We start from the raw sequence: 15,814 nt of genomic DNA, 5'->3' as shown, positions 1-15,814 counted from the left end.
CTGCAGGCCAGCGTTGACTCCATGATGAGTCCGTTTCAGGTGCTTCTGTTCCTGTCTGGGTTCAGCTGCGACGGATGTCAGTTTCTGTGAGCGATCACATGACGTCAGCGACTGTGACCTCATCTCTGCCGTCTGTAGTTGTTTATTTTAAGATGATGCGCCACGTTCAATCAATGCAATAAAGTAAAGCAGCGGTGAATCGGTGTTGTTGCATGGAGGTGTACACACAGTCCCAACCCTTCAGGTTTACTCCACACGAGCAAAGCTGCATGGAAAAATCCTTTATTGACAAGATTTTAGCGACTATTTTTTTGTCAATAGATTAAAATCCAACAAACGTAAATGGATTAGTCTGATTCTCCAAATCCTGACATGACGGTGCAATTTACCTCCATTAGCCACATATTTTTAAAACATAAATGCTACTTTTTGACAGTTTAGGTGAATTCTATGGTTACTTTTAAACCACTTCCTGCAGCAGATACACCCAAAGGTCCAAACCTGGCTTGTGTTTCTGGGTAAAACCTTTAGTTGCCCATAAAAAGCCGATTTCTTCAGTTATCAGATGACTCAACTGATCACGTAACGGCATAATGTGCGATGCTTGGTCAGATAACTAGATCTATCCGTGCACATATACCCGTTAATAGGATGTGTTTTGTTCTTTTACATCCATGTGTTAAAAAAAAAAAAAAAACTTTGTAGAAAACGGAAGTGACATATTCCCAATGTGAGTAAAAGACGACAAACAGGACATGCAGCAGCGGGACAGCTGGAAACCTAACGGTCTCAAATTTGTTTAAATGTGGCTTTAGTGTCCTAACAACATTTGTACAGCCTTAAAACGCATTTTAAATAAAAGACGTTCTTTATCTATTTACCTTCTCAGTGAGAAAACTTTACCAACTATCAGGAGTGACATGAGCAGCGACCCTGCCGAGTACCCCAGGAAGGAAAAGCCCTTTTAAAGCTCCACATCCTGTGACTTTTATAAAACTGCAAAGCAATTAGGACTCGTTTGGTTGTGTTTATCTTCTCCACTGCTGTTGTATTTTTCATCCAGGTAACAACATGAAACACACCGTTGGAAACAGATGGTCCGGCATATGCTTCTTCTTCTTCCTACTGCTTCTCTGGACTCACACACACACACACACACAGGTGACCTGGCCCGGCTCCTCGGTATTCTAACATACTGGAAGTGCCAGGTGACGATGTGAGAGCTCTGAACGTGTGACAATGTTCCTTCTGAATCTCCACCTCGCAGCTCCCGGTAAGCCTGCACCTTTGTGGGGTTCTTCGTAGTCCAGAGGGGGATCAGGAGCCGGGAGGTGACCCACAGCGACGGGAGGAATGAGCGAGACTCGTGGGGAAAAAAAAAAATGTGGCAAAAGTTTCTGTACATTTCTCCGTTTAGCCTGGGAGGAAGGACAGAGGGAGGGAGGGACGCTACGACTATGGCAGAACCGCCCGGAGGAGGCCGGGGGTGTGTGGTAAGAGCAGCCAGAAGCAAAGGCCCGACCACTTGCGTTCCGCAGACGACCTCGTCCCTCCGAAGTAAGCCACCCGGGCTGCAGAGACAGAGGAGAAGCCAGAGCAGAGTCAGGAGAAGCTGCAGAGGAGATCGACGTGCTCTAAGCCTTCGCCAGAGTAATTAAGCCAGATCAAGACATCTCATTTAGTTTCACCGCTCCCTTTGTTCTCCTGATCCGGCTAATCAGGATCCGGATCCTCCCCGAGTGCACCCGCACCACTCACCCACGCAGGCCGAGCCGTCGTCGCTGGGCTCGAAGCCCTGGTTGCATCTCCGCTTGGCCCGGCACTTATAGCTGCCGTAGGTGTTGACGCAGACGGGACGGTCGAGGGGGCACACGGAGGGGAAGTGGGTACACTCGTCTTCATCTGGGGGGGGGCGGAGGTGAAGGAGGGAAAGACACTGACTCATTTTCAAAAGAGGATTGGACCAGGGACGGGTTCAGAACTTACCGGTGCAGCGTCCGTTCTCATTCAGAGCAAAGCCGTGGCCACACTGCAGCACAGTCGGTCTGGTTAGTCACAGCTATTTTAATTCAACTACGATTAAACAAAAGTGTTTGGAGTTCCGCACGAGAAGAATAGGAGCCACTAATCAGTACGCAATTATGTCAAGATGTCTAATGATGGCAAAGTTGTTTCACCCTTGGGGAGAGCTCCGATGATCAACAACAAAAGTGGCGTTCAGGGACACCACCATCCAACATCATTCCACTTTTCCAACAAATATGCACGAGAAACATCTGCTACCATGTACCTCTATCTGTGCAGTAGGAGTGACTTCCACATCTCTGGGATACCCGATCTCCAGCACTGAGTTCAGGTCTGATGGCTCCAGCGGTCGGGCCGCTGAGCGACCGTCCGGCCAGTACACCTCTACACTGGTGGCCACATCCTTCCCTACAGGCACGAGCAGTGATTGTGAGCCTCAGAGGCTACAGAATAGACTGTATATTATGTTACCAGGCCCGTCCTGGGTCATCTCTCTTCTCTCTCTGCTGCCTATTTTAATCAGGCAGGTAAATTCCTCTCCGGGGGCCTCTGCAGCACGTTATTAAAGCGGCATATCCAGAGTAAACAGATCTTTAATTATGTTTGCCGGACAGTGATTTATGTAGCAGGTGTGCCGCCTGAGAGCCAAGGAGCAGGAATCACTCTCATTTGGTCAGGAAGAGATGTAACACAACAGCACGGTGTACTAGCTTTAGTCAGCCACCTGTCTTTTTTTAATCAGAAACGCCGTTGAAATAACACCTTACCGAGGCCAAAGTGGGCAACTGGTTCCATCTCACACAGGTACCCTGAGCCGCCGTCAATGATGCGTGTGTGCATGCCACTCTTTTTTGTGTAGACCACCACTTTGGCTCCTCTTGCGAATGCTCCAAATTTGGTCCTGGGAATGACTCTCAGCCAGGAGTTAGTGGAGCCCTGAGGAACAGAGGAAAAGAGACGGTCTGAGTTTAACCTCAGTTTTCTAATGACGGGCCCTTAAAAGCATTCCCCAGACTCTCACCTGAAGGACTTTGTAAACAGAGAGCGGCTGCGCTGCACTTTCGCCGTGGGACACCATGAGTTCCAGACGCCCGTCACCATCAAAGTCTGTGGCTACGGCTCCTGGGGGGCCGTTACGGTGAGATATATAAAACAATTACATAATGTTTATTTTCCTCACGCAATTACACGGTGACTTAATGTTTCATCAGTCAGAAATAATTATGTGGAACTTTTTCGCTGCCGTTGCAGCGATTAATGCGAATCCACAGTGGGGCTCTGGCGCCGCCTCGTGGCGCATTTATGGAACTCCACTCACCAGTTCCTCGACCTTCCTGTTCGGACGCCTCCCCGATATTCAGCTCCTCTATCTGCGGGTCTCCGTGGTCTCTCCTGCTCACCCTATCACATCAACAGTAACAACAACAACAAGGTACCCCTACATGGTTTGTGCTGGACAATATTCAGTCAATAGACATATAGAAAACATATAAAAGATCCATAAAATATGTAAAATCATCTCTCTATAGTAACTAAAAAGCCCTCAGTCGATTACATGTTTATAAATAGACTACCTGTTCTGGTGAATGAGCTTTCACCACCACAGAGTATAAACAGCGTGAATAATTGATCAACTATAATCCTCCAGAGACCTTTAACATGTCCAGCGAGATACATTCATCTCCGCTGACCTGCGAACAAGAAGCGTCTGATCCTGAAAATCCCCCCGGGCTTACGCTGATCATTGAAATTCAATTTGAATAGCTCCAGCAGCTCATGGCAACATGTATTCAGAGCAAGAACAAACCTGCCAGATCAGATGTATATTCAGACAGCGTGGGCTCATTCTCTTATTAATTCCCCAAAATTGATATGTATCATGAAGTGCATTTTGGGTGCTGAGCTAATTAATATTATCTACACAAGAAAGAAGAAATAAGCCAAGAGAAGGAAACGCATCTTAATGAAAGTTCATTCATGTGTGGAGAAGGTGGGAGGCCAGACTAGATAAGTATTCAAGGTTGAAAATTTGAAATTCATCTTATCTTCAAGCCCGGGTTTGGAATATTTATCCACAATAGTTCATTCAACACCTCAATAATCAGCTTTTAAAGCGCTATCACGTGTGTGTGTGTGTGTGTGTGTGTGTGTGTACCTGAAAAGTCTGTTGGCGGAAGGGCCCCTGTAGGCGATGTTGTTGAAGAAAACCTCCAGCTCGTTGTCATTGTCAAAGTCTGCAGCGATGACAGTGCGCACAGGAGACGGCATGGAGAACTTCTGAGACGCAATGTCCTGGAAACAATCACACACCACGGACAATCAGTAACACACACACGTAGGCTTGTTTGTCCTATCTTTGTGAGGACAGGTGTAGCACGCCGCTTAAATGTCCTATTGCATAAAATTCCAATTTGAACGTGTGTCTTGAATGAGGCTAATGCAGCACGTGCTGCCTTTAACTGCTCCGGCTCACATCCCTGCAGGACACCTATAGCACATATCAGCCGGTGCTGCCATGGCGACGAAGTTTGCATTCTGATCTAAAGCTGCCGCAGCAACTTTGCGACCTCCGTCTATGTTAAGCTGACAGCTTTGCAGCACATAAACTGTCCACCAATGAGGCGCTGACACTGACCTGCCGCTGCTCTTTCCTCATCCGACATCATAAAACCCTCCCCTCTGCTAAGAATAGCCACCTTTGGTGACCCCCCCCCCCCCCCCCAGAGCAGCCCTTCACTTTGACCAGAATTCATTCTGTTTTAATTACAAGGGTCATAAAGCTGATGGGGGAGGATGACCTTCTGCTCTCAGGTGAGGAAGAGGGGCTGGTTTAGTGAGGCCAGCAGTGATGGGGGGGTGGGGGGCAAGGCTCTCAATTCACTGCAGTTTTAGTGTTGAGCTGGTAAATGATGATTTATTTTGACAGTTTATTTTAGGTTATTAAGGCAAAGATATTACTATTCTCTAGCCAGCTCTCGTCAAATCTTTTTAAAATACCTTATCTTAAAACAGCAATTTATCCCAGGACCAGACAAATAGAGACACGCGTGTGTGTGTGTGTGGTGTGTGTGTGTGTGTGTGTGTGATGCTTGAAAACCCAGGACCTTAGATTTTTAATTAAAACACAAATAGTTGCAATCAGCACTAATCGCCTGCCCGTGCAAGTCGCTGCTTCAGCCTTATTTAATTAGCGGTTTACTGAAGCGACACAACGGCTTCATTACGGAGGCCAAAGGTCAACGCGAGTGTCAGCCCAGCGCGGAGTGAGGTGGTGTTAAAGCAAGTTGCGGGCTCGTGATTTAACAATCAGGGTTTAACAAAACACTGAGCTGATGGTTCCGCTTGTCTCCTGGTTGGTGTGTGTGCCTGTGTGTGTACGCACGTGTGTGTGTGTGTGTGTGTGTGTGAGTGTTTGTTACATACTGAGCACCAAAGTCTGCATCCTTCCAGCACAAAGGGGACATTTTTGGGAAGTGGGGATATTTGGGCATCAAAGGACTGTTTGAGGGTTAAGATGTGGTTTTTAGGTTGAGGTTAGAAGTTGGAAGAGTTAGGGGCTTGGTTGGGATGGCTCAGGTTAGGGTGAGAGGGTGGGGAATCCATCATGCCTATGAAAGCCCTCACAAAGATAGAACTACCAGGATGCGTGTGTGGCGCTGATGTTCGGCCGGAACAAAGCACCACGCATTAACCCTTTGACTGACCTCTATAAAAGCCTCTTCTGACATTTATGTCTGTGCTAAAATAATGTAGCGGCGGCCCCTGACAGCCCACAGGTCACAGAGCTACCAGAGAGAACACAGTCTATTGATTCAGGACGCCTCTTATTAGCTCTTAAAAGCTCATTTGCTAACCATTCGCTAAGCTAGTTATCGCCCGTTGAGATATGCGTAACCAGAATGGGTGTTCTTCCTGGTCCAGACCCACCTTGAACTTCTGCTTGCGGTTATTCATCTGCATGAACAGGCGATGGGGTCCATTCCAGTTCCCATAAACGATGTCTGTCCTGCCGTCGCGGTTGAAATCCGCCAGAGCGACGCCCCTGCCGTGCTGCATGGGGTCCTCCACCCCTGCGGGGACATTTCCGCCGTTAGGCCCAACTTCAGGTGTCCCCTGAGTCTTCCTCAGAGGGGGGAAGATGGAGTCTCACCTGCCTGCTGAGCCACGTCTGTAAACGTCCCGTCGCCCTTGTTCCTGAACAGGAAGTTGGGTCCGTACTCGTTGACGCACAACACGTCCGACAGGGTTTGGCTGACGATGGGGCCCGCCACTACGCCGCGACCCCCTGCGCAGACGGCAGCGTAAAACAGGAAGAAAACACGTAAAACGGGCAACGTTAGAACACGAAAAAGGAGAAGATGAACAGAGGAGGGCGAGAGAGAGAGAGAGAGAGAGAGAGCCGCTCCATAACAAAGGGGGGAGATCATTACTGTCTTTCCAGGCCATTTCCTCGAAGCAGGACAAGTCTTTCTGCTGACTCTGATGGCTTAGACGCACACAAACACATTAGGCTCATGTGCGAAAAGCACTCAGACTATTTTGCACTGACTGAATGCGCCCCCCCCCCCCCCCCCCCCCCCATCATGGAAGACCAGCGCCACCGCTGGACCGTCGCTCAGGCCCGCTCCGCCAGAACACCTTCCACTGAGTAAAGTTTCATCAAGGACCAGCGGAGTCTAATTAGGGCTCTGAAAGGGTTTTGATTGCCCTTCCAGTGTGCAGAGTCAGTGCAGCGCGTCTGTTTGATTTACTGGGCCGCTCCATCAGCTCAGGCAAATATCACTGCCCGGCCTGTGGCCATAAACCAGCAACGTCCCTCCGGAGATGTGTAACCATCAGATATACAACCTCCCCGACTGTCTCTTTGCCCTGATTGATGGCGGCTTGACGACAAAGCCGCCCAGCGTCCATCATTTACAGCGGTTTTCGGCCAACTCTCTCCCCCTCGGGCCGATTTCGGCGACGTCCTCTGCACAAAAGGATCCACGGATGATGGAGATCGATTCTGTTACACTCAAACACGCCGCGCAGATCTCCAACAGCAGAGTCAAGGACGTTTCGGTGGTTATATTGAAGCGTTTTTGAGTTTTCCCTCACAGTGATCTCTGTTATCGAAGGATGAAATGGTTCATTTTGTCGTACGCCGTCTGGCGCCGAGTGAAGTATTGACGCGCTAGGAGAGCCGAGCTGACACGTGAGCGCGAGTTTCCGAGCAATTTGTGGAGTAAATCATAATAACGGGCTTCCCTTCAACTGAAACCATGAGCAAACTCCACGCCGCCAGTTCTGAAGCTGTTTGGTGAGCTAGCGTAGCCGCGCTCATGTTAGCGAAAACGCCGTTTCTCGTTTTTTAACGCCTTCCAAACTGTCAACCGGAGCCAGGAAAACCTTGAGCAGGACAAGCAGACGCTCCTCTCCTCACACTCACCAGTGAACTTGTTGACTCCGGCCTCTTCGGCCACGTTGGAGAGGGCGATGACGCCCTGCGAAAGGTCACTCGCCGACTCGTCCATTTCTATGAGCGCGTGAGGCCCCACGTTACCGCTGGCGTAGTTGGCTATGTAGATCGCGTAGCGTCCCGTCCCCTGAGGAAACCACAGAAACGAGTCGTTATTAGCATAGTTAACGCAGGGAAACCAGCACAAACATGAGCAGCCATTACGTCATTACGCAACTTTTGCCAACGCTGGGCATCGCTACACTTTTTCCTCAATCAAATCTTTCCTTCCCTTATCTCCCTTTACCTACTCCTACCCCCCCACCCCCACCCCCACCGATCCACCCCCCGCCTCCCTTTGGAGATTAATTTCACACTCCATTATCAGTCAGAGTCCCTGCAGACACGAGCTCACAGACGGAACCACACTAATAGACTACACACTTGATTTCAATGAGCTTTCCCACCAGGCCTCACATATTTCAATCAATAAAAACACACACACACACACTCATACACACACCCACAGACACACACACACACGCATCATACCATGTGTGTTAAATTTATAAAATGGTTACAAGACAAGTAAAATGAATGATTATAGTCGATGTAAATGCCGTGAAGCGTCACATTATGGCCCGCTGAAGAGGGTCGAATGGGCACCGCGCTCGCCAGCGCGCCCACGTGCACAAAATGAGAATTAACCAAGACGAAGAGACCTCGAAGGCCACCGGCAGTTAGTTAACCAACTTAAAAGTCAATGATTTTTCAATAAGTCTTTACCCAAGGCTAATTCCTGTCACTGGGATTAGCTCCGTGAGCACGGCGACGTGCACGGACGTGCGCTTCCCTGTCCTTTGCATCAGATTTACTGTACTGTCCCCAAAGAACAGTGGCTTATCCGTCATGTCGCCGGTTTTACATTCTTATACCACAGATCTGCTTTTTAATCAACTGCTCTTTAATTATCCCGGATGCATGTGGGCGCTCCGTCCTGCCTCCCGAGCGCTAAACAAACCATCCATCAGTTCAGCCGAGACCCCGACTGGATGTCAGCACCATCAGTTTGGATGAGACTAATGATGGGCTGTCACTTTCAAGGAGACTGGGAGGGATGAACGCTCGGATGAGTAACTACGCCACTTTTTTTTTGAGGATAACACTTAATTTACGAGCAAATAAGACCGAACACATTAGCCACCTCTGCCTCCTGTTTTTTTTCCCCTTCTGGGCTCCTGATACCTGGTTCCGTTCCATTTTTTTTTCTAATTTATTTATTTTAATAAAACCCGCTCAGAGGGACCACAATGTTTTTCCTCAGCCTGACAATCTGGCGACTGACATGGAAGAGCACACATCAGGGTCCTGGCTCCGCTTTAAAAAGCATCACACCATTAAAAGAGCGCATCTCTCCAATCTGTCTGGCAGCGACACAACCAGAGCTCGGTCGGACGACTGTGGGGAGAGAATACGTGATAAAAAATAAAAAAAATCCATCGCAATCCCCGCTGCACTCTTCCCGTTATTACTTTGGTACTTTCGTCCCGTGATTGGAAGCGAAAAGTGTACGTGAGCGCGGGAGATAAGAGGGCGGGAAACAATGGGTGTGTGTCAGTCGGAGAGAGAGAAGAGGAAAAGAGGTGGAAATAAGTGAGAACACAATAGGAATGAGCCAGAAAAGGCTGGAGACTGAGAAGAGCGCCGTGCAATCATGCCTTCTCCCCTCGTACAATGTTCTATAAAACAAACGAGCCCTGGCGCCTGTAATTACACTGGTGCGGTGGACAGAGGAGAGGAAATGGGACACCATTCCCCCAAATGAACTGTCATCGTGCACGCTGGGAAGGGCGGCGTAGGCAGGGCATGAGTTATCACTGGTAAACAAACAGGAGCAGCCGTGCACACCCAGAAGACACTCGAGGCGGCTTCTGTGTGGATCTGCATATGCTTTTAATCTGTGTATCCATGGGGGGGTGTGTGTGTGTGAGTGTTTACCTTCCTATCCACGCAGGCCACCGAGCGCCCGGCCATGCGGTTGGCCACGTCTCTGTGTTCGTTGATGTCGTCGCTCAGGAGATCCTCGAAGCGTCCATTACGGAACTTAAACAGCTTGTCAGAGTACGTCGCTCGACCTGGAGGAGGGGCGACGCAGAGTTCAGGGGGAGCGAAGGGGCATCAAGCGACACGAGGACGCGGGCGATTAGCTGCTAACTAGCTCTGGCTGAATCTGACCTCGGTCCTGTTTTTGACTGAACCAGCAGCGCTGAGCTTTGCTGGTTCTGGCTCCACAATGTGATTAATGGCACCTGTTATCTGTTTAGGGTTGAGCTGGGATAACATCTACATCGCGACGCTCCCGCGCCGCCGCCGCACGATGGAGGATGTGCAACAGCACGTCTTTTTAATGACAGTGTAGCCACATGTGAAAATAACAAACCCGCTCTACCAGAAAAAGCATTATTGGTGTTGAGGACATAAATCTCCTCCCGGCCGTCTCCGTCGATGTCGCACGCCGTCACCCCGATGGCGTTGCCTTGGCGGTCTCTCAGGGCGTAGAACGGGGAGCTGCGGTTGTCGACGGCGATGTTGACCAGTCTTTTCTGCTCCTGGTTGTATTTCAGCACCAGGTTTGGGCCGTTGTAGCTGTGGGTGAAACAGAGGGGTTATTAGGGCTTCCATGATGAAGAAATATTAACGACGGAGGTTTAATGAGAGATCTGTGGCTGAGGGACGGGGTGGCGTTCAAGACAGAGCCCTTCAGGCCTCAGCTCAAAGCTGGGACATGTGTTTGTCGTGTGAAGTTGATAAATAAGTGATAAAGAGAGCTTCCAGTTTTAGGGAACGCCTCATTAACCAGGGGGCGGGGCTTGCTTGGGATGATCAGAATGTTTGGAGACGATTATTCTTAATATGACACCATCTGAAAGACTTCTTTTAATAATGCTTTGAAAACAGCGCATCTTTTGAAAGGTTTCCCGATGCCCTGCAGACACGATGCTTCGCTGAAACCTAATTTTTGAAGCAGGGCCATTTTCTTCACTTCACATCCTGCAAAGTGCTGGAAAATCCGTCACTGCTTGGCTGCATTGGCAAAATGTTCCCATTATAGGTGCTTTCTCCTGTCACATCAGTTTTCATCAGCTGAGGGATCCTCAGGACGCCCTCGCCATCACCTTGTACCTTCTTTAGGAAAGAGGCCGGCAGGACACTTTAACCTCAGCCCCTCGTGCGACTTCGGACAAAAATGAACAACTAATAAACTCTTAACGGTCTAAATTAGGGGACAATTGCTCAACTCAATCGTTATTCCTTTTCCTCACCCGGCAACGAACATCTCCAGGTCCCCGTCTCCATCCACGTCGGTGACGGCCACCCCATAGTTGAGCTGCGTGGGGTTGTTTTCTTGGTCGGGCGGAAGGACGCTCTTGGTTATAGCTGAGAAGACGGGCTCCGACCGCTGAGCCGAGGAGACGGGGGGCAGGAACAAAAGCAGCCACGCCAGCATGCTCACCTGGAGGGGGGAAAAGACCTTTGGTGGCACCCCCACTTAAAATGAAACACTTAATAAGGAAATATTTTCAGTAGAAATTAGCTTGTTATTGTAAATGATATTTTCTCTTAACACCCCCCCCCCCCTGCACATTTGACAGGGATGGATTCCAACGCCGTCTCTAAAAGGTTCGGGAGGAAACATCAGCCAATCACAGACATCAGTTTCTCCTCCGCTAAGTCATAAAGTTGAAGCTATACCACCACAATCAGCAGCATTCTGCGGGGCTGGATCCAAATCCACCCGTCACTGGCAGACAGGCCCGAGGAAATAAAGGACAGGAAATCCATACGTGAAGTGTGTGAGCGCCAGCCGGAGGCCGAGCGAGCGGAGAGGAAATACGAGCTGACACCGACCCCGGAGTGCTGCTGCAGAGACGGTGACCAGCTCAATATCGACAAGGTTCTGGGCTGTTAAAAAGCTCTTTTTTAGGGGTCTTAACCTGCGGTGATCAGGGGAAGTGCTACAACTGTGGACGAACTGCAGTGGACGCTGTGCCCTGCCACTGGAGGAGGCGGAAGGTCACCTCTTTAAAGCTAAAATAAAGCACTAATCACCCTCCCACACACACACGCACACCCCCACACACACACACTAAATGCCATTTACAAGCTGACAACTTGATTTGCTTTGCCTGTGGATTTATGACGCAGCCGTTGAGCCTGCATTGCCACTGAGCCCTCCTCATCTCTTACGGCGCTGCCGCAGCTTCTCGCTCCCTGCTGCTCATGTCCAGGTGATGTATGGCCCTTTAACATCTCCCTCGACAATTCAATTTAAGATAAAGCCGCGGAGCCGTTTGAATAACGCTCTCAGAAGCACGCTGGCAGGCAGAGGATGCACCTGCGCTGACACCTGCAGAATATACGTCCACGGCTAATGCTAGCTCCGGCTGCCAGGCAGCGGGCCGATAAGACTGGCAGGTGGTGATGTTGCCTCAGACTGTTAGTGCGAAGGGTTAATTAACAACACTGCGAGCACCGGATGAGGCAGTTTCTCCTCATTAACACAGGATGTAATGACTAATGAGCTCAGCACACCCAGTAGGCATGAGGCAGCTCCACAGACTCTTGTACTCCCTATTTGATGGTGGGCAGTGAGCTGTAAATGTCGAAAAGGGCGACAAAGACACTTCAAAAGAAGATAGAAAAGTATTATTTGGAAAGCATTTGCATATTACACCAGTAAACATTTACAAACCGGACGATTGGTCACGATCGGGATGCTTTTTTGTCATAAAGTAGAGCTGGAAGGTGTTCGCAGCCCTGCTCGGACATTTCTGCATCCGTCTGCAGATTGGGAAGTCATGTGACAAAAAAAATACCATCTTACGGCTCCTTCAACATATTGTAAATTATGTTGAAATGTTTGTCGCTGTATTTTGAAAAACACACTCCCGATTTCAAGAGAAACACAAGGAATGTTTAAGGAAATTCTCACATTTAATTCACAGAAGCTGCCAATGAAATGTTGGCCGCAGCGCCGCGCCAGGACGGCGGACACGTCCCACGTGAACAGTCCTGGCAAAAGAAACGAATCCCAAATAATTCAGTGAAATGAAAACACGGTAGAAGGACGATAAAATGATAGATGAGTGCCTGCAACCTCTGGAGCCCAGCCCGATGAAGTGGTGGGGTCACTATTACCTAGTCAAGGACACGAAGGAGCTGCTGCCCTGCATCCACTGCGGTACGGATTCCTCACTTAGGCCACAACTTCACAAGTTTCAGAGCGATTTCGATTACCCAAAACAACCGCTGCACATGTGGGGGTTTTTATTGTGCGAAACACATCAAGCTGTGCTTAACGATATCCGCAGGAAGCATCAAATAATATTCAAAATAAACATATTTATGCAGCACAATAGTCAAAGCGAATGAAATAGCCCCGGCACATTCGCAGCAGAGATATGTTTTGATGTGGTTGTTTCTATCGGCGGCGAGAGGCCATTACCACAGCGTGCAACATCAGCATGTGTCTTCTGGAGCGTTGAAGCTCCGGTCCTGATAACACTGCGACAAAGAGCCGGCATCGTCACCGACATCTTCAGCATTTAAGGCACTTACTGGACAGAAACTCGTATCTGTGAAGGACGAGCTCATAGCAGAATGCAGGGCACACACACATACACACACACACACGCACGCACGCACACACACACACACAGACGAAGACCAACAGTCGCGCTGGACAGTCAAACTTTAGTCCAGATCACTCATGAATGCAGCCATTATCAGCCAGAAATCCACCTGCATCCAGGTCATCATAAAATGAGGAAATATGCATGATTGTTACATAATGCATGCCATGATAATAAAATGCACAACTGTTAGATTATACAGTGTGACAAAAACATTCAAAATAAACCAATTTTCACACCGATATGGAATAATAATGCATGGTCTTTAATTAGAAAAGTATTTTGCATGATACTAAATAACTTTACCGTCCACGGTTCATACAGATATATAGATTGAAAATAGACAACATGTGTGGATAATCAGGAAAATACTGAAAACAATAAATACAAAGTCCAAAAATAAGGAGTCTACATAGGGAAGAGACGCGCAGCACCTGATCACTGTACCTGCAGAGGATCCAAACCACATACAAGCGTCTTTCGTCTTTAAAAATGCAACATTTCTCTACGCAAACTGAGTGGAAACCTTTGCAGGAATCAACTTTCCGCCTGCTGAGTCTGCAGCAGGTCCGGGCGCGGAGCATCCCGACAGCATCCCGAACCCAGAGGAGCGCGGCGGCCGAACTCGGATACTCACGCTCGGAAACAGTCCCGGCTTAATCCAGCAGCGACCGACGGCGACAAGACACGCAGAGAAAGTGGAGGAGAAGAGGGAGGGAGGCTGATTGTGTCGCGCCGCCGTTAACTCCAGCTTTTTTTTTTTCTCCACTTATCGCCTTCACACAACTTCCAGAAGATTTGCTTTATGGAAGCACTCGTGCAGGTTTGAGCCAATCGCTGCGGGGCTCTTCGGAGAACAGCCAATAAACACAGCCGGAAGGTGCTCGGTGGGCGTGTCCGCAGGTGTTCACCGCGGCGCGAGGCGCAGCTGGGACGGGGCGCGTGGCGGTCCTGCTGGACTTCCGTCCCTCGCGACTTCATTGAAGCGAAAAATGAAACCATCGCGTTTCTTCATTTTTTTAATTCTTCTTTTTTTTTCCTGGGTTTTGTTAACCGAGGACAAAAGTTTACTTAATTTGGCAGTTTATACAAGCAAAGGTTTTCTTTTTAAAAAAAGAAAAGTAATTTATTTAATATTGAACGTTTAAAAAAGTCAGGTGGAAACCAAGAATTGACATTTAAACTCAGAAATAAAGCTGCTGCTCTCTAATTTAAGGAATAAAATAACTGGATCCCAATTTGAGCTTGGTTACAAGTATGGTCCTGGGAAATAATAAATCCTATATACGAATAAACAATGTGTGTGTGAGTGTTTACTTTGACCATATGTATAATGTCATGCCCCAGTGAGCTCAGCCTCCCGGACCCTCAGTGAAAATTACCCATGTGCACGGTTTGCACACGCGTGTTTGAGTGTACGTATGTACACCGTCGGCGTGCATGTCAGTGTGCGTATGTATGGTTGCTTACAGCTATGGTGAAATGAGATGTTCACGTCCCAAGGACGTCTTCTGCCATAATTTAAAGGCTCCGGTGCTGGAAGGCTTCAGAGTGAAGGTGCTGAAGTCATAAAGCAGCACACTTCTGTCTTGGCTGTTATCGCCTGTGACCCGCTGGTGTAAATCTGCAGCCTGGCGTCTGTGACTCAAAACACTGCCAAATCCATGACAGGAATGGTATGTTTCCATGCTCCCATCGGCTGCAGGCTGTGAAAGCGGGCTAAAGAAGCAGCATCGCCGTAGCTTTTATTCATTTTGTTGCAGTTTGTCTGCACCATTTGATTTACAGGCTGCGACGTTCCCCACCAGGACAACCCCAGGGGAAAAGGGGCCTTACACACGCATGCTACCTTTAGCTATTTACTGCCTGATCTAAAGTCTCTCACAACAGGCACAAGCGTGTTTTTATTTATGGGGCCAAAGAGGCATCTATCAACCCTCAGCTGACACCAGCTACAGTGTGTAGTTTGACTTTGAGCTGCAAAGTGACTCGTGTTCCGTCACTCGTGGGACACATCTGGACAACACCGCAGAAAACACAGCGCTAATTGTGACCTCCCTGTCCAACATGTACCCAGAGCCTCTCGCCACTGCACTCCTTTAACCCTCCCATGTATCCAAGGTCATGCCCCCCCCCCCCCCCCCCCCTGCCTCCCCCCCTCTGAGACACAATGGTCTTAAAATAGAGCTTCTGTAAGTGAAGATGAGGAGTGAAGAAGACTCAAGGGAAGCATGGAGAAGGGAGGGGCTTTTAGCAAGCGTCCCAGTTCCTCTTTAAGGGCTATTGAAAGATGTATAGTGTGACAGCATCGTGATGAATCCCTTCAACAGTGGATAAGAGGACACTTCTCATATCATTAAGCTTTAGTAATGGTCCCAGAGCCTCGTCCCCTCGGGTGGGGTTGCCTCCTCAGGGTACCGGGCCTCCTGGAAACCGATCCTGCTGCTGCTCCTGCTGTTGCCTCTGCAGCAACGTTTACCCAAGCTCCTGGATGCAACATTAACTCATCAATATAATTCTCCTTGATTGAATGTGTTTGGTGCTAATTCAAGAATACAAAACAGTAATGTCTGCAGCAGCAGAAAAGGAGTTGGGGTGTGACAATCAGGAAGTGTTCGTTCCGTTTTTAGGGTTTTATCTGTGTGACAACACCGTATAA

The 15,814-nt window shown here is 48.8% G+C and overlaps 1 protein-coding gene across 6 annotated transcripts; it reads right to left on the bottom strand.

The window, feature by feature from the left end:
* Window positions 1-126: 126 nt before the first annotated feature.
* crtac1b (cartilage acidic protein 1b) lies at window positions 127-13,943 on the bottom strand. Of its 6 annotated transcripts, none has more exons than XM_057047924.1 (15): window positions 13,590-13,782; window positions 10,786-10,976; window positions 9,912-10,108; window positions 9,461-9,597; window positions 7,454-7,610; window positions 6,176-6,310; window positions 5,953-6,095; window positions 4,181-4,317; window positions 3,344-3,426; window positions 3,047-3,147; window positions 2,793-2,961; window positions 2,291-2,433; window positions 1,987-2,029; window positions 1,759-1,902; window positions 1,223-1,571 (listed from the first exon to the last, which is right to left on the bottom strand). In XM_057047924.1, the coding sequence occupies exons 1-15, from the start codon at window positions 13,737-13,739 to the stop codon at window positions 1,456-1,458; spliced, it is 2,046 nt and encodes a 681-aa protein (XP_056903904.1). In that variant the 5' UTR covers window positions 13,740-13,782; the 3' UTR covers window positions 1,223-1,455. The 6 variants fall into 6 exon arrangements, with proteins under 6 accessions (XP_056903900.1, XP_056903899.1, XP_056903902.1 ...); XM_057047923.1 differs by having other exon boundaries at window positions 3,047-3,157; window positions 3,345-3,426; XM_057047920.1 differs by lacking the exons at window positions 1,987-2,029; window positions 13,590-13,782 and adding an exon at window positions 13,793-13,943 and having other exon boundaries at window positions 127-1,571; window positions 3,047-3,157; window positions 3,345-3,426.
* Window positions 13,944-15,814: the final 1,871 nt, after the last annotated feature.

This window comes from Takifugu flavidus, chromosome 11 (genome assembly GCF_003711565.1).
Source record: "Takifugu flavidus isolate HTHZ2018 chromosome 11, ASM371156v2, whole genome shotgun sequence".
NCBI classification, from domain to species: Eukaryota; Metazoa; Chordata; class Actinopteri; order Tetraodontiformes; family Tetraodontidae; genus Takifugu; species Takifugu flavidus.
Note: the sequence above shows the minus strand (reverse complement) of the source record. Positions and strands in the feature narration are given on the sequence as shown.